This window comes from Enhydra lutris, unplaced genomic scaffold (genome assembly GCF_002288905.1).
Source record: "Enhydra lutris kenyoni isolate GAN:26980312 unplaced genomic scaffold, ASM228890v2 scaffoldscaffold96, whole genome shotgun sequence".
NCBI lineage: Eukaryota > Metazoa > Chordata > Mammalia > Carnivora > Mustelidae > Enhydra > Enhydra lutris.
In genome coordinates this window covers 1366701-1382644 of record NW_019154180.1, presented here as the reverse complement: position 1 = coordinate 1382644, position 15944 = coordinate 1366701, and the positions used below count along the sequence as shown (strand labels likewise).

General features: G+C 38.2%; 1 protein-coding gene across 1 annotated transcript in view; it reads right to left on the bottom strand.

Moving 5' to 3' along the window:
* LOC111139147 (PAS domain containing repressor 1) overlaps positions 1-4696 on the bottom strand; it is a 60171-nt gene extending 55475 nt beyond the window's left edge. Inside the window, exons 1-2 of the mRNA XM_022491303.1 lie at positions 4665-4696; positions 3262-3416 (exon numbers count right to left, since the gene is read on the bottom strand). Of these exons, the coding sequence (XP_022347011.1) occupies positions 3262-3416; positions 4665-4696 (187 nt within the window). The remainder of the gene's footprint in view (positions 1-3261; positions 3417-4664) is intronic.
* Between the last annotated feature and the right edge of the window lie 11248 nt (positions 4697-15944).

Here is a 15944-nt window from a genome sequence, read left to right as displayed (position 1 = left end):
AAAAGTCCCGATTTTGTGCTCCGCTGCTCCGCCGCTTGCCGGGAGCCGGCCCCTCCCCCCGCGGTCTATCTTCCCGTCGCTTTGGATTCACTTCTCCGCCCGTCCTACCTTTCCGAAAGTGGTTGATTTTCTGTTTCTAGAGTTGCTGTTCTTCTTCTCTTCGATCTCCCGTTGGATTTGTAGGTGTTTGCAGCCTTTAGATAAGCTATCTAGCTGATCTCCCGCTACCTGAAGTAGTCTCAGCTGCTACTTCTCCGCCATCTTGACTCCTCCCCCCTTATGTAACTATTTTTTAAAAAAATTTATTTGAGAGAGAGAGAGAGATAGAACACAAATGGAGGAGCAGAGGGAGAGGGAGAAAGAAACTCAAGCAAACACTGCACTGAGCACGGAGCCTGACACAGGGCTTGATCTCATGACCCTGAGATCTACAATCTGAGCCAAAACCAGAAGATAGATGCTTAACCAGCTGCACAACACAGGTGCCCCATTATTTAACTAATATTTACTGAGCTCCAACTATGTATATGCTATTCTGTTCTAGAGACTCAGTTTATAGTATGAACAAGACAAGAAACGTGACTATCCTTTTGTATCTTACAGAATGGAGGGTGTAAGTAGGTAATGAACACATGGACAAAAATGACAGGAAGACAGTCACAGGAAAACCTGGGAGCAAAGCATCTTGAGCAGAGGAAGCAGTAAATACAAAGCAAAGCAGAAAATAATTTGGCCTCTTTAAACTACAAACAAAAGGCCAGAGTGGCTACAATAGGGTGACCAAGGGATAGAGTAGTAGGAAATGAAATCTGAAAGACAGGCAGGGCCAGATCATATAGGTTATATGTTAATGAGTTAGCATTATTCTAAGTGGAATATGAGATACTCTTAAGCAGAAGAGTGATATGTGTTTTGGGGGGAGGTGCATAGGGAAAGAGAGAGAGAGAACCTTAAGCAGGCTCCATACCCAGTGCAGAGCTGGATCTCACAACCCTGAGATCATGATCTGAGCCAAAATCAAGAGTCAGACACTTAACCAACTGAGCCACTCACGTGCCTTTAGAATGACATGTTTTTTAAAAGATCACTATGGGGGCACACTATGGGTGGCTCCGTCAGTTAAGCATCTGCCTTGGGCTCAGATCATGATCCCAGGGTCCTCGGATCCAGTCCTTCATCGGGCTCCCTGCTCAGCAGAGAGCCTGTTTCTCCCTCTACCTCTGCCTGCCACTCCCCCTGCTTGTGCTATCCCTCCCTCTCACTCTGTCAAATAAATAAATAAAATCTTTTAAAAAAATAAAATAGCCAACCAACTGGGTGGCTCAGTTGGTTAAGCAACTGCCTTCAACTTAGGTCATGATCCTGGAGTCCTAGGATGGAGTCCCATACTGGACTCCCTGCTCAGCAGGGAGTCTGCTTCTCCCTCTGACCCTCCCCTCTCTCATACTCTCTCTCTCATTCTCTCTCTCTCTCTCTCTCAAATAAATAAACAAAATCTTCCAAAAAATAAATAAAGAATAAAATAAAAAATAAAAGACCACTATGGCTGCTTGTGCAACATAGATCAAATTGGGGAGAAAGAATGAAAGCAGAATATACCTAGGAGGCATCTACAAAAGTAACAGATGCTGGTGGCCTGGTTTCAGTTGGTATACCAAAGTTATAGAAATGGGGAGAAGTGAATGGATTTGAGATACATTTTAGAGGCAAAACCAAAAGGGCTTGCTATGAACTGGATGAGGATGTGAAAGAAATGGAGAACACAAGGATAATTTATATATTTTTAGCCTGGGCAGCTGGAAGAATGACTGGTGGTATCAGTTACTGGAATAAGGAAAACTAGGTGGGGGTTGGAGGTGACAGGCAATGGAGTGGAGAGGGACCAAGAGTCCCTTTATTGCCATGTTAATTTTTCTATTAGATATCCAAGAGAAGAAGTCACATAGGAAACTCTTGCTGATTTATTAATGAGTACAATTCTCAAGTATGGAGCTCATGTAGGTCAGGGCCAAAGATGGATGTAACAAGCAGGGGTCACTGACATCCAGGTAGCACATCAAGTTAAGAGACTGGATGAGATCACCCAGGAAATGAGTGTATCTAGAGAAGAAAAAAGGTCCAACGACTGAGTTCTGGGGCACACCAGTGTCCAGAGATTGAAAGGGAAAGTGGAAAGGTAGAAATTAAGGGAAAAAAGCAAAGGAGCAGCCAATGAGCTAAGAGAGAAACCAGGTGAGTGTGTTATTCTGGAATCCAAGAGAAAAATACTTCAAGAAAAAAGGAGTGGTCACCCGTCCAATGTTTTTAAAAGGCCAAGAAAGATGTGGAGAGTTAAGGACCAAATAATTCAGCGATGTGGAGGTCACTGTTATTCCTTACAGAACACATACCACTCTCCTGCTTTAAACTATCTCATGTTCCACTTAGAAAAATGCCGAATACTTGACATACTGGAGCAACGAGCAGTGTGACCTCTGAAGTGGAATGAGGAAAGAATGAGGGATGAGGATGTGGGGACAGGATCTTTACAGGCCTTTCAAGAAGTTGTGCTGTGAAGAGGCCACAGAAACAGAGTAATAGAAGTATCATGGGGTCAAGAAAATATTTTTTTAAGTAACAGATTTTTACAGCACGATTATATGCATATGGGTATAACCTGTTCAGATATTTTGAATTAAGCCTACTTAAGTATTATAGGTACTATTTTACACCCTCAGGGCCAAGTTTCTCTTTGCAACATTTACCATATGCCTCAAGCGCCTAGGACAAAGAAATCTGCATTATTATTACCTAGTATTCTCCTTTTTAAAAAGATTTTATTTATTTATTTGAAAGAGAAAGAGAGAGAGAGAGCAAGAGAGTGGGAAGGGTCAGAGGGAGAAGTAGACTTCCTGCTAAGCAGGAAGCCCAGTACGGGACTTGATCCCAGGATTCCAGGATCACGACCTGAGTCAAAGGCAGTTGCTTAACCAACTGAGCCACCCGGGCTCCCTAACCAGTATTCTTCTATTAATTCTCATTTCCTTGTTCCACTTTTGCATGAACCTTAACAATATTTTCAGCATTGACTATAAACAAACTTTGAATAGAGAGAAACTAAGTGTTTGTGCATTAGGAGGTGCTTCAGGAAATCCTCTATTCATTAATCCTTCCCAAAGATGTTTGAAGTAAAGAGAGAGACCCAGCTGTCCCACCCACAACCAATTTTCCATATGGCTAATCAAAAACCTGTAAGGATGGGTTGGGGTGCCCAGATCAAACCTTCCTTCTCCTGTGAAGCAGCAGTAGTCCCCTGTGATGTTTTAGATCTGTCTCCTTTTACAGGGTAACCATGAGCTTGAAGCATGGCACGCAGTTCCGTGAAGAAGGCATTGAACCGGTCCTTCTTTTTATTTTCAGTTACATCAGGTACATCCCTAAGTGACAAAAAACAATCAGTGTTGTTAACAGTAAGGGTAGGTCTAGAAATTCAGATGATAAAACAATGGATGGAGAAGAAATAAGAACAGAGAAAGGGAGTTGGTAATGTCAAACTTTGAGCAAAAACCCAGACCCTTGATCTATCACAGGACAAAAATAACTGTCAATATTAAAATGAGGCAATGAAAAAAGAATGAGGAAATGAAAGCCAATCTCATCTCCCTTAGACTGTGAGGTCCTCAAGGGTAGGGACCACATCTGTTTCAGTGTCTTCCATAGCAAAACCCAGCACAGTGTCTAGCACAGTAACTGAAGAATTATATAAAATAAATTAAATCTAGATGAACTTGAATTAAATGGTGGATATTTGTTCCACCATATATTCTTACCTGCTTTTACAAGAGTACTTCTGATTAAAGAAAATTCTTTCTAAATTATATATAATTACTCAAGAGGCTCTTGCAAAGCCATTGCTTCATCTGAAAGAGAAGGCTGGGCAATAAAATGCTAATTGAGAGCTTTTTCTTCTTTTTTTAACCTTTGAAAAACAGATCATACTGAAAAATGTGAACAAAAACTTTTCCATCAGTGCACTAGAATTTATTTTTTTAACTAACATATTTTTTAAATTTAGATTTAATAACCAACATATAGTACATCACTAGTTTCAGATGTAGAGTTCATAATCCATTAGTTGCATATAACACCTGGCGCATATCATATCATATGTGCTCCTTAAGGCCCATCAGCCAGTTACCCCATCCCCCCCAACCACCTCCCCTTCAGCAACCCTCAGTTTATTTCCCAGAGTTAAGGGCTTCTCATAGTTTCTCTCCCTCTGTTTGCTTCCCATTCAGGAATTTACTTTAGATGCTAGAATTGGAAAAATAAGGTAATTTATCTTTTCAAACATACATGAATTTAAGCTCTAGGCAAACCATGGCCCCAAAACAGGCTTCTAACCCTATCAGGGAGTGTAAAGCACTTATTTAGTGTCAGCTCCGGGCAGCCACTGTGTAAGTCATGGAAGACACAGTTTGATGAGGGAGGCTGTCATGTACATAGTCAATGCACTAAGTTTTATAACTGAGTTGGAATTAGAAGTTATTGAAAATCCACTGGAGAGACCAAATTTCCCTGAGTCAGGCTTCCCAAAGGAAGCAGGATTTTACAAGATGTGAAACAGAAACAAAAGACAGGGGAGAGGGCTTTGACAGAAATATCAGTCAGTTATGAATTCATACCTCTTCTCTTTTTCTCTCTCAGCTTCATCCATTATTCAGTGATGTAACAAAGATTTCTGAAATCAAAGTAGGACAATATTTTACTAAGAAATCAGTCTATGATGAATCACAATAAAGCAATAAAACTAATCAAAATTCTCAATTGCATAGCACCTTTCCCTTAAGGAATGCCTACTTCTTTTAAAGATAGAATTTCATTAAGTACCAATAACCCTCTCATAAGTTATGTAGATGTTGAAGACTTGTTTTGTTGTCTGATCCCCAATGAATATTAGTCACAGTAGCATTACAAATGAATACATTTGAAAAAGTTACAAAAACACTGTGAAGTTACACAACTTAATCCCAAAGTATCTGTAGGTTTAACTCCATGCCCTTAAAATTCCTTTAACTTCCACTAACTTGAAGAACACTTAATGAAACAAAGACAGACGTGGGTTAAAAGCTTCATATCTATACACAATACCACACCACAACAGAAAAAATATGCGTTTATTGCTGCTATCACAGAAATCCTGGGCATATAAAAAATGGCCTTAAAATCACCAAAGTCCTCTGCTTTGAATTGTATAATGAGACTCACACATCACCTCAGGGTCAAAGCCTAACCTAATCTAAATAAAAGAGTTCTAAAGCATTCACAGACTGACACTTCTAAATGTTTAAATAATATGTATATCATATTTCATGCAAATTATTCCAGAAAACATAGAAGTCACTCACCCAACTCATTTTATAATCCTAGTATATTCTTTATACCAAACCAGATAAAGGAAGCATCAAAAGGGAAAATTTTATAAGCCAATTTTACTTATGATCCAGATGCAAAATCCAAAGTAAAATTATCAAACCCAAACCAAGAAAGTATTTAAAAATTGGGGCTGATTCTATAAATACTAAGATAATTTCACATTAGAAAAAATATAATTCAATATATCAGACAAAAAGAAAAAAAGAATGTGATCATCTCAGTAAATGCTGAAATGCATTTGATATCATTCAAAACACATGTATAATTTTTTAAAAAATATTTTAACAGACTAGGTAGATAAAGCAGCTTCCTTAACCTGATAGAGGGAAACAACCAAAAGCATACAAAGATCATACTTAAACATTTAATATATAGTGCTAAAGGTACTAACCAATGCACTTAAATAAGAAAAAGAAAATCAATAACTCTTGGAAAGGAAAAACAAAAATCCTCATTCATGAACACTGATTATCTACACAGAAAATCCAAAAGATCTGCAATTTACTAAAATAATAAAATACTTCAGCAAGATTGCTATATACCAGATTACTATATAAAAGTTAATTTTGTTCCTTTATACCAGAAATTAGAAAATATTTTTTTTGAAGATACAATGGAAAGAGAAATTTATAGGGACTACTGCTTATGGCCATGGAATAGCCCTCTTGCTATGAACAACTATGAGACTAAACAAATTAGAGGAAATACCTATTTGGAAACATTGGACAGCAGGCAGCACGTGCCTGTGATCCCTGAGATAAGAGCAAAAATGAGATGAACCCTAGAATAATCCCACTCTCTACCTAAAGGTACTTTCAAACCATGGTTCAAGAAGCAGAATCCCAAGAAGAGTACAGGGGTCTCCCTGAGATTAGGAGACAGAAATAAGAGTTCAAGAAAGCCAAGGTGGCTGGAACTTGTGGAGCAGAATACCAGAAAGAAAAAAGCTATGGCAAAACAAACAAACCCCAGAAATCTGAATAGAGTCCCTTGAACTTTTGGGTGAATACTTAACCTGTGCCTGTGCAAGATGACACTCTACAAAACCAAGCAAGAAACACCTACCAGGGAAAGAACAAATCCAGTAAATTCAAAACTAAACGATCACAGCTTATGTGTGGCTGGAAGACAGATCTGAGCTTCATCCAGCAAAGTGAAGAAAAAAGACTGAGAAAATGCATAGAGCCTGTGGGATAAAATCAGGCAATCTAAAATATATGTAACTGGATTCTCAGAAAGAGGAGGCAAAATAACTTGAAAAATGGTCAAATTTTCTATACTGAATGAAAAATATAAACTCATATAATTCAAGCAGCTCAATGAATCCAAGAAAATAAACACAACAGAAAACTCACTAAGGCATATAATAAACACACTGCTGAAAACCAATTATAAAAAGAAAATCTTAAAAGCAAATAGAAATAAAAAACACTTTTAATACAAGAGAAAAAAGAATGACCTCTGTCTGACTTCTTATCAAACAACACAAGCCAAAAGAAAATGAAACATCTTTAAAGTGCTGGATGGGAGTGGTTAGAATCAAACTAGAATTCTATATCCAACTAAAATATACCCTTCAATGAAGTTGAGAGTAAAGACACCTTCAGGTGAACAAAATCTGAAAGAAGGCAAGGCCAGTACCTAGCACTACCAGAAATGTTAAAGGAACTATTTCAGGTAAAAGGAAAAGAATACTAGATGGAAACTCAGATTTACATAAAGACATGAAAAGCACTGGCAATAATAGATATGTAGATAAATATATTTTTTTTTCATCTTTATGCCCAAGAGAATTGAAATAAAAACAAAGGACTGTAGGGCTTGTAATATGTGTGGAAGTCAAACCTATGACAATAACAATGCAAATGAGGGGAGGGTGGAGAAAACAATGTACTGTTGTCAGGTTCTTACATTATACATAAAGTGGCACAATAGGAGTTCACAGCACACAGTAATATGTTAAAGATGTATACTATAAACTTTCTAGAACAACAAATAAAACACATATGTGATATGAACTATAAATCAAAAAAAAGATAAAATGGCATACTAATTACTCTTTTAATCCAAAAGAAGAAAAAGAAGACAAAGATAACAAAGATCAAATGGGATAAACAGAAAACATGTAGCAAGATAGTAGACTTAAGTTTAACCATACTGATAATTATATTAACTGTCAATGGACACAAATGTTACGTCTGGAACTGCTAAAGCTGGATAGAGAAGTAAGGCCAAGGGGTGCCTGGGTGGCTCAGTTGATTAAGGGTCTGCCTGGGGCTCAGGTTATGATCCCAGGGTTCTGGGATAGAGTGCCAAGTCAGGATCCCTGCTCAGCAGGAAGCCTGCTTCTCCGTCTCCCTCTACCCCAAATCCCCTGGGCTCATGCTCTCTCTCTCAAACAAATAAATAAAATCTTTTTAAAAAAATAGGGATGGCTGTGTGGCTCAGTAGGTTAAGCATCTGCTTTCAGCTCAGGTCATGATTCCAGGATTCTAGGATCAAGGCCCACCTTGGGCTCCCTGTTCACGAGAAGTCTGTTTCTCCTTCTCCTCCTTGTTCATGCTCTCTATTGTTCTCTCTCTCTCTCTGTCTCTCTCTCTCAAATAAATAAATAAAATCTTTTAAAAAGAAAAAGAAAAAGAAAAGTAAGACCAAACTACCCTTGAATGATATGAGTAGTTAAGGCAGTGACCCTTCCCCACATAGTTGAAAATGCACATTTAACTTTTGACTTCCCTAAAACTTAACTACTAATAACCTACCTTTGAGAGGAAGCCTTACTGGCAACATAAACAGTCAATAAACACAGATTTTGGATGTTATATATATTATCTACGGCATTCTTAGAATAAAGTTAGAGAAAAGAAAATGTTATTAAGAAAATCATAAGGAAGAGAACACTCATTTACAGTACTGTCCTGTATTTATATAAAAAATAATCTACAGGGCGCCTGGGTGGCTCAGTGGGTTAAGCCACTGCCTTCGGCTCAGGTCATGATCCCAGGTCCTGGGTTCAAGCCCCGCATCGGGCTTTCTGCTCAGCGGGGAGCCTGCTTCCTCCTCTCTCTCTGCCTGCCTCTCTGCCTGCTTGTGATTTCTCTCTGTCAAATAAATAAATAAAATCTTAAAAAAAAAATAATCTACATATAAGTGGACCTCTGCAGTTCAAACCTGTGTCGTTCAAGGGTCAACTATTCAAGTGTCTACAAAATACCTCAATTATAAAGACACAGCTAGGTTACAAGTAAAAAAATAGAAACATATATATAATATCCTAATGACAAAAAGCTTGAATGGCTAATTAATATCAGACAAAGAATACTTCAGGTAAGGCATAGTACTAAGGAAAAAGAGGGATATTTCACAATGGTAAGTCAATCAAGAAAACATAACAATCCTGAATAGATATGCACCTAATTACAAAGCTTCAAAATGGGGTAAGAACTGAAAGAAAGAAACCGATAATTCCACCTGGTGAGTTCAACACATTTCTACCAGTAATCAATAGTGTAAGTAAATAGAAAATAAGTAAAGGTATTGAAGACTTACACTGCCAACAAACTTGGCCCCATGTGTTTACAGAACACGATGCTTAGCAACTATAGAACAGATATTTTCCATTCTATGTGTAACTGTTATAAAGATTCAAAATATGCTGGACAATAAAACCAGTTTCAGTAAATTTAAAGCATTAAAATCATATAGATTATGTTCTCTTCTCAAATAGAATTAAATTAGAAATCAATAATAAATAAATAACCAAATCTCTGGAAAACCCCTGAATGCTTAGAAATTAAATTTAAAAAAATACTTCTAAATAATTTGTGCATCAAAGAAGAAACCTTTGTAAAAGGTTTAAACAAGGGATATTAGACAACTATAGCTGAATGATTATGAAAATTATGTTTTAATTTTACAAACTTCAATTATCAGATTATAATTTATTAAAACTGCACTATACATACTTTTGGTCTCATATATTTCCAAAAAAGTTATATATCTATAATTACACAAATCACTTTTTCATGTTTTTAAATAAATTTAAAGTTTTCTTTATATAGAAAAGAAACTGATGGTAGCCAGAGGGGAGATGGTGGGGGGATGGGTAAAGTAGATGAAGGTGATGAAGAGGTACAAACTTCCAGCTATAAAATGAAGAAGTCACAAAGAAGAAAAGTACAGCATAAAGAATGTAGTCAACAATACTGTAACAGCCTTGTCTGGTGACAGATGGGAACTACACTTATTGTGGTGCACAGCTCATAATGTACATAAATGTCAAATCACTATGTTGTACACTTGAAATGAATATAACATTATATATCAACTATATTTCAATAATGAAAATATTTTTAAAAACTACTAGCCTACTTAAAAAAAAAAAAACTGAGTGGTAACTCTTTTGGGTCACCTCCCTGTTTGGGAGCTTTGCACTTTATCATTTAATAAACTTTGCTTTGCTGCCAAAAAAAAAAAAAAAAAGAAAGAAAGAAAGAAAGAAAAAAGAAACTACAGTGATCAGTAGTTAATCCAACAAAAATGTGCTATTTACACAGAAAATAATGTCTTTATTAAATCAGACAAAAGAAGATCTAAATAAATGGAAAGATATGCCATATCCCTGGACAGAAAGTCCCCATATATCATAAATCTATCAGATCTCCCCAATTAATCTAGTAATTAACTTAATTCTGGTCAAAACCCAGAAATTTACTTTTCTATATGACTTAAGATTTACTTTTCTATGTGATTTACTTTTCAAATTTACTTTTCTATATGACTTCAGAAGTTAATCACACAATTCCTATGGAGAACAATGAGTCAGAAATATCCAGGATAATCTTGAAGAACAACAGTGTAAAAGGATGTGTCCTACTAGTCACTGAGGCTTATTATAAAGCTGTAGTCATGTCAAGTCATTAAATTCCTAATCCTGAAACATTTTCAGGGGCCACATCTGGGGCCTGTGTGACACACACAGAAAACATGTGCCATCATCTCCCAGTAGAGGATTAAATGACACTAGAGGCTTAATCCTGAATTAGAATCAAAGTGAACACATCATGCACCCTGCAGCCATAGAGGGAATTAAGGCTGAGGGGCAAAGAGTAGCAAGACTATGACTTTCTTTGGATGCAAACCTAGAGGAGTAGAAATGTCAGGATAAAGACGGCATACAGCATTGCAATTCAAGGAATTTACTTACATGACTCAGGACTGATGATGACCTTTCCAACAAATTCTCCACAATTTCAGACTCATCTACCTTTGCTTATTCTGCTTGAGGATTTATAAAGTTGAATTTTAATGAAGCTCCATGTGAAATGTCTACACTTGTTGCATTCTTCAATTTGAACTAAAGTATTACTGGCCTGACACTAGGAATCAAGCTCCCTTTATCCTTCCTCCCGAGATTACATTTCTTATTTCATGGAAAGTCTCTGCATTTGCGACATTACCCAGTGGATTCTTCATGTGTTTTTAAATCAGTGCGGAGGCCACTGAAAAGCATGTTTGTGAAGAATCTATATTAGGAAAGAAAATACTTGTTATATTATAGGTGAAAAAGAAGGTCATAAATTGTATATGTTATATTAGTCCAATCATGTTCAACATGATACACAAACAAATAAAATCCTGTGTAGAAAACAGGACTAGGGAAAGAAAACATCCAGAAGTGTTTCTGGCTATGTATTTAATATGTGATTAAACATATGTTTAATATGTGATTATGCTTAATATGTGATTAAACATATTTTTATTTTTATATAAGTTATTTTATTTTATTGTATTCCAGGAGTGGTTTTTTTTTGCATTTCTTAAGTTCGTTATATGTGTAACATTCAAAATTAAGAAACACCTCTCAAAAATAACACAGAAGCCAGTGCTGAACAGTGAAGAGATCGGGCTTCAAATCAATTGGACCTGGGTTCAAGTCCCAACTGTATCCCTTTAGAGTTGTGTAGTCTTTGTGAGTTCCTTAGTCTTTGAGTCTTGATTATCTGAACTGTAAAGTCTGAGTTATATAACACCTACATGCCAAAGTTTCTGTGAGAATTAAGTTAAAGGACATAAAAAGTGGTTAGCATTGTGTCTAGCACATAGTAGCCACCCAATACATTATAGCTTTAATTAGAAATAGTCACATTAGCAGTAGTACACAGTCTAAAGGACCATAAGATGCACTCTTCTCAGGAAAGGAATCGAGGGCAAACAACTGGCAATACAGAGGTCCCTTAATGCCACTTGTGACAAGAATGAGAGAACCCTGAGATCCATCACCATGAAGTGGACCAGCTGGATCGATCTAACATGGCAAGAGACAGAGTGGGGCTATTATGCCACCTAATGTATGTCTTCATCATGAACGTGTGGTGGAAGATTATGACTCTGGAGTAGTCCTCAGCTGCACAGAAGCAAGATCTTCTCCAGAGCAACAAACAAACAGCCCGCATGTAGGAATGGACGAGGGAGATATTCAGATTGATCTTTGCTTGGTGTTTTCCTGAGCACCAAGGAAGACAAGAGGCCACTAAGGATATTGGCCAGAAAAAGTACTTGAAAGTTGGACCTTAATGTAAAGATTGACTAAGAAGTTGGAAACAAGGATGGGGAGGTTCACCAAGAAAAATTACAGCAGTCAAGGGGCTGAAATCAATCTGAAGAGAGCAAAGAACAGGGCTGCTAAAAGTGACATGGATAGAGCAATAGACGAATCAGAGGTTCTAGCATAACTGGGGAGGATTCAGTTGAAAATGTCACCAGTAGTTTCTGGTGATAACCAAATCAATCATGAAATATATCTGTTTCATAAAAAGAAAAATATAGCAAGAAAGATAGCACATTTCACCCTGCCACATCCGAAGAGGCTGAAGTTAACTGGTTAATGCTCTGTAACCAAGGAACAACTACCCTCTCTGTAGGGCTGCCTAATCCCAGGCAGTGACTAGGGGGCCCAAGGAGCCGGTCAACAGATTTAATCCTTGCTCAGCAGCAGCCCTTACTGGGCTCCTCCAGATCAGTTCGCCCACTGCCCCACCCCCAACCAATCTGTCAGTCAGCCTGGTCCGACTGACAGAGAGAAGGAAACCCTTGCAGCCTTCACAGACCAATAATGGCCAGAAAGTGTTTGGCTCATGTAAACATCATTTAAAATGTTTATATGGAATTCTAAAGAAAACCAGATAGGGTCTGAAGAAAAGCAGAATGTAACAGTGAATCCATCTTTGGCTATTACTCTGGTTACAATATTTGTTTATTTTAAAATAAAAACCTCAAAGTATTTAAAATGCCATTGTGGAAGATAATCATACCGTACATTAGTAGTTAGAAATTGGCTGTGCATTATCGAGGACCAAGTCTTCCTTTATACAGAGAGAGAGAGAAAAAGAGAAAGAGAGACGTACATGCACACACTTTTTTTTTTTAATAAACAATTGCTCACATAAAGGAAAGTGGTCTTTCAAATCTCAGTATGACTCTGGGGATTTTTTTAAGCTTATAAGGGGAAATGCATGATGGCATGCTTCATCAATTTGAATGAAATCAGCATCTCTTACTCTTGTAAGGTTTATTAAAGATATTCAAAACAATGAAAATGAAATATTTACAATTCTCATGTAGACAGTAAGGATGTTAAATGTGTATGGCATAAATATATCAACCAAGTCATGGAATTTTTCAATTTATTTTCAATCAAAATTTTCTTCAAAAACTATACCTCATAAGACTCTGTTTACTCACCCATCTTAAGGGAACATCGTTTTCTAATGGTTAAAATTAAGAATGAAAATTAACCTAGACTGAATTAGGTAACATGTGTGCCAAGTACCATGAAGCATAAACCAGGAAATGGCAAGTGGCAAAGTCATGACCCAAAAGAGATCCGGAAACAGGATCAGACTTTCTGATACCTTTACATTATCCCCAAAGATGGCTTTTCTTTTCTCTAACCTGAGATTTTTCTAGCTAGCTCTCACTGCACAGGTGTGGGCCTTGGTCTAGGTGAGGTGATAGGGAAACCAGGCACTGAAGAAAATGAACCTATCTATGTAAGAGCACACATACCTCCACAAGTAAAATGTCCACTCTTTCCTAGACCAATGCTGATGTTCATTTTGTGCACCTTCTACAGTTCCTTCTGAGGACAGGGTCAGGTGATTTGTGTCCACTGCTATATTCCCAGCACCCCAAATTGTTCCTGGCAGAAAACCTATGCTGAATAAATGTTTGGTGGATGAATCAGTCAAAGAAAAAACACTGAGTCCTACCTGGCAAAATGCTGATGAATAGCCAAAGGTTGCCGAGCATCTCTTATTCTACTAATTACGTTCTGTTCCTAAAAGAAAAACAGGTGAAAGGAAAGGAAAGGAAAGGAAAGGAAGGGAAAGGAAGGGAAGGGAAGGGAAGGGAAGGGAGGGGAGGGGAGGGGAAGGGAGGGGAAGGGAAGGGAAGGGAAGGGAAGGGAAGGGAGAGGGAGGGGAGGGGAGGGGAGGGGAGAGGAGAGGAGAGGGGAGAGAGAAAGAAGAAGGAAGAAAGGAAGAAAGGAAAAAAGGAAAGAAGGCAGGAAGACAGACAGGCAGGCAAACCAGACGATAGAGAAACAAAGTCGGATCTATACATCTCTTACTGGTTTTGCACTTTTGGCACTTCTGTATGGTATGTTCTCTTAGCCTGAGGCAATACTAAGAAGCAAAACGTTTCTTACATCCTTCAACATTCTAGTAGGATATTTCCAGTTTCTATATGATGCAGTAAAAACTGAACATGTCCCTGAAAGAAAGCAGCAATTCATTAAATTCCTAATCTTAGTCATAGTCCAATTAAAAATCTGGATCTCAGTCATATTCCAATTAAAAATCTGGATCATCTATAAACCCTTTGCATGGTCCTGCCAATTCTGAAATTTCAGCCGTTCATTTTATCCCCGTGCCCACTACACCCTGGCAACACACAGGCTTATGGGAAAGACTGACATCTACATAAATCCACTGATTCAAGTCAAGGGAATTATCACTGCTGGACTAGAAACTTCACAGAAGGTGTCTGAGGTAATTGTGCAATGAATCCAAAAGACCTCAGCCAGTAGATGGAGGATCAGAGAACATCACAGGCAGAAAACAAAGCCTGAGTAGAGGCACCGTCGTGGAACAGCATGGTATGACAACATCAGATTGTCTTTATTGCTGCCTAGCATGGGAACCTGGGCAAGTCAGCTGACCTTTCTGGGTCCTAGTTTCCTCACCTAGCAAACGGGAATGATAATAGCACCACTTCATTGGATTGTTGTGAAGATTCACTGAAATGACGGATAGCAAACTGTATGAAGAAACAAAGTAAGATGGTGATTCCCAGGGGCTGGGGGAAGGAAGAAAGGGGCAATACTGTTTACACATACAGAGTTTCAGTTTAGGATGATGAACAAGTTGTGGAGACAGAGAGCGGCAATGGCCACACAGCAGTGTGAATGCACTTAGTGCCCCTCAGTCACATGCTTAAAACATGTTTAAATTGGTAAATTTTATGTTATGTGTATTTTACTACCACAATAAAAAGTCAAAAGAAAACCAAAAATAAAGGGCCAGGCCTGCTCTGCACGCAACACAATGTGATTGAAATCAAGAATATCAGGTGGAGGAGTGTAAATTTGATCTATCCCCCCAGTGTCAAATGAGAACATGTGGAGGTGCTATGACTCGAAGTGATATTCTGTAAAGATAAAATGGATATTGGTATTTTATAAAGATCACCCTGGGGGTGGGTTAGATGATTACAAAGAAGTTGAGGCTGAAAGAAGGCTACTATTTAAAGTGTGGCCCCCAGGGTTCCCTGGGGGACTCAGTCAGTGAAGCGTGTCTGCCTTCTGCTCGGATCATGAACCCAGGATCCTGGGATCGGCCCCCGCATCTCATAGGGCTCCCCGCTCAGTGGGGAGTCTGCTTCTCCCTCCCCCTCTGCTACTCCCCCTGCTTATACTCTCTCCTTTCCTCCTTCTCTCTGTCTCTGCGTCAAATAAGTGAATAAAATCTTTAAAAATATATATTAAAAAAATTCAGTGTGGTCCCCCTCTCGGCAGAGTTGGTCTTACCTGAAGCTTTGGGAAGCATGGGGTTAGAACACCCAAGGAATTCAGCCCAGAAAGGCTGAGGACTTACAATGGGACAGTGGCAGCACAGACAGGGCCATCATCACTAACAATTATGGAACTTACTACATACGTGCTAGGTTCTGTGTATTTCAAAACCCACCATTTTAACCTCTCAACAGCCCTGTGTGACAGGTGCTATTACTCCCACTTCTCACATGGAATACCATTATCCAGTCATAAAAAGGAGGGAAATCCTGCCATTTGTAACAATATAGATGGAACTTGAGGGCATTATGCTAAAAGAAATAAGAAGAGAAAGACAAACACTGTATGATCTCACTTATATGTAAATGTTAAAAAAAATTTCATTGAAACAACAGGTTGGTGGTTGCTCTGGGTGGGGGATGGGGTGAAGGATATGGGTGAAGGTGGTCAAAAGGTA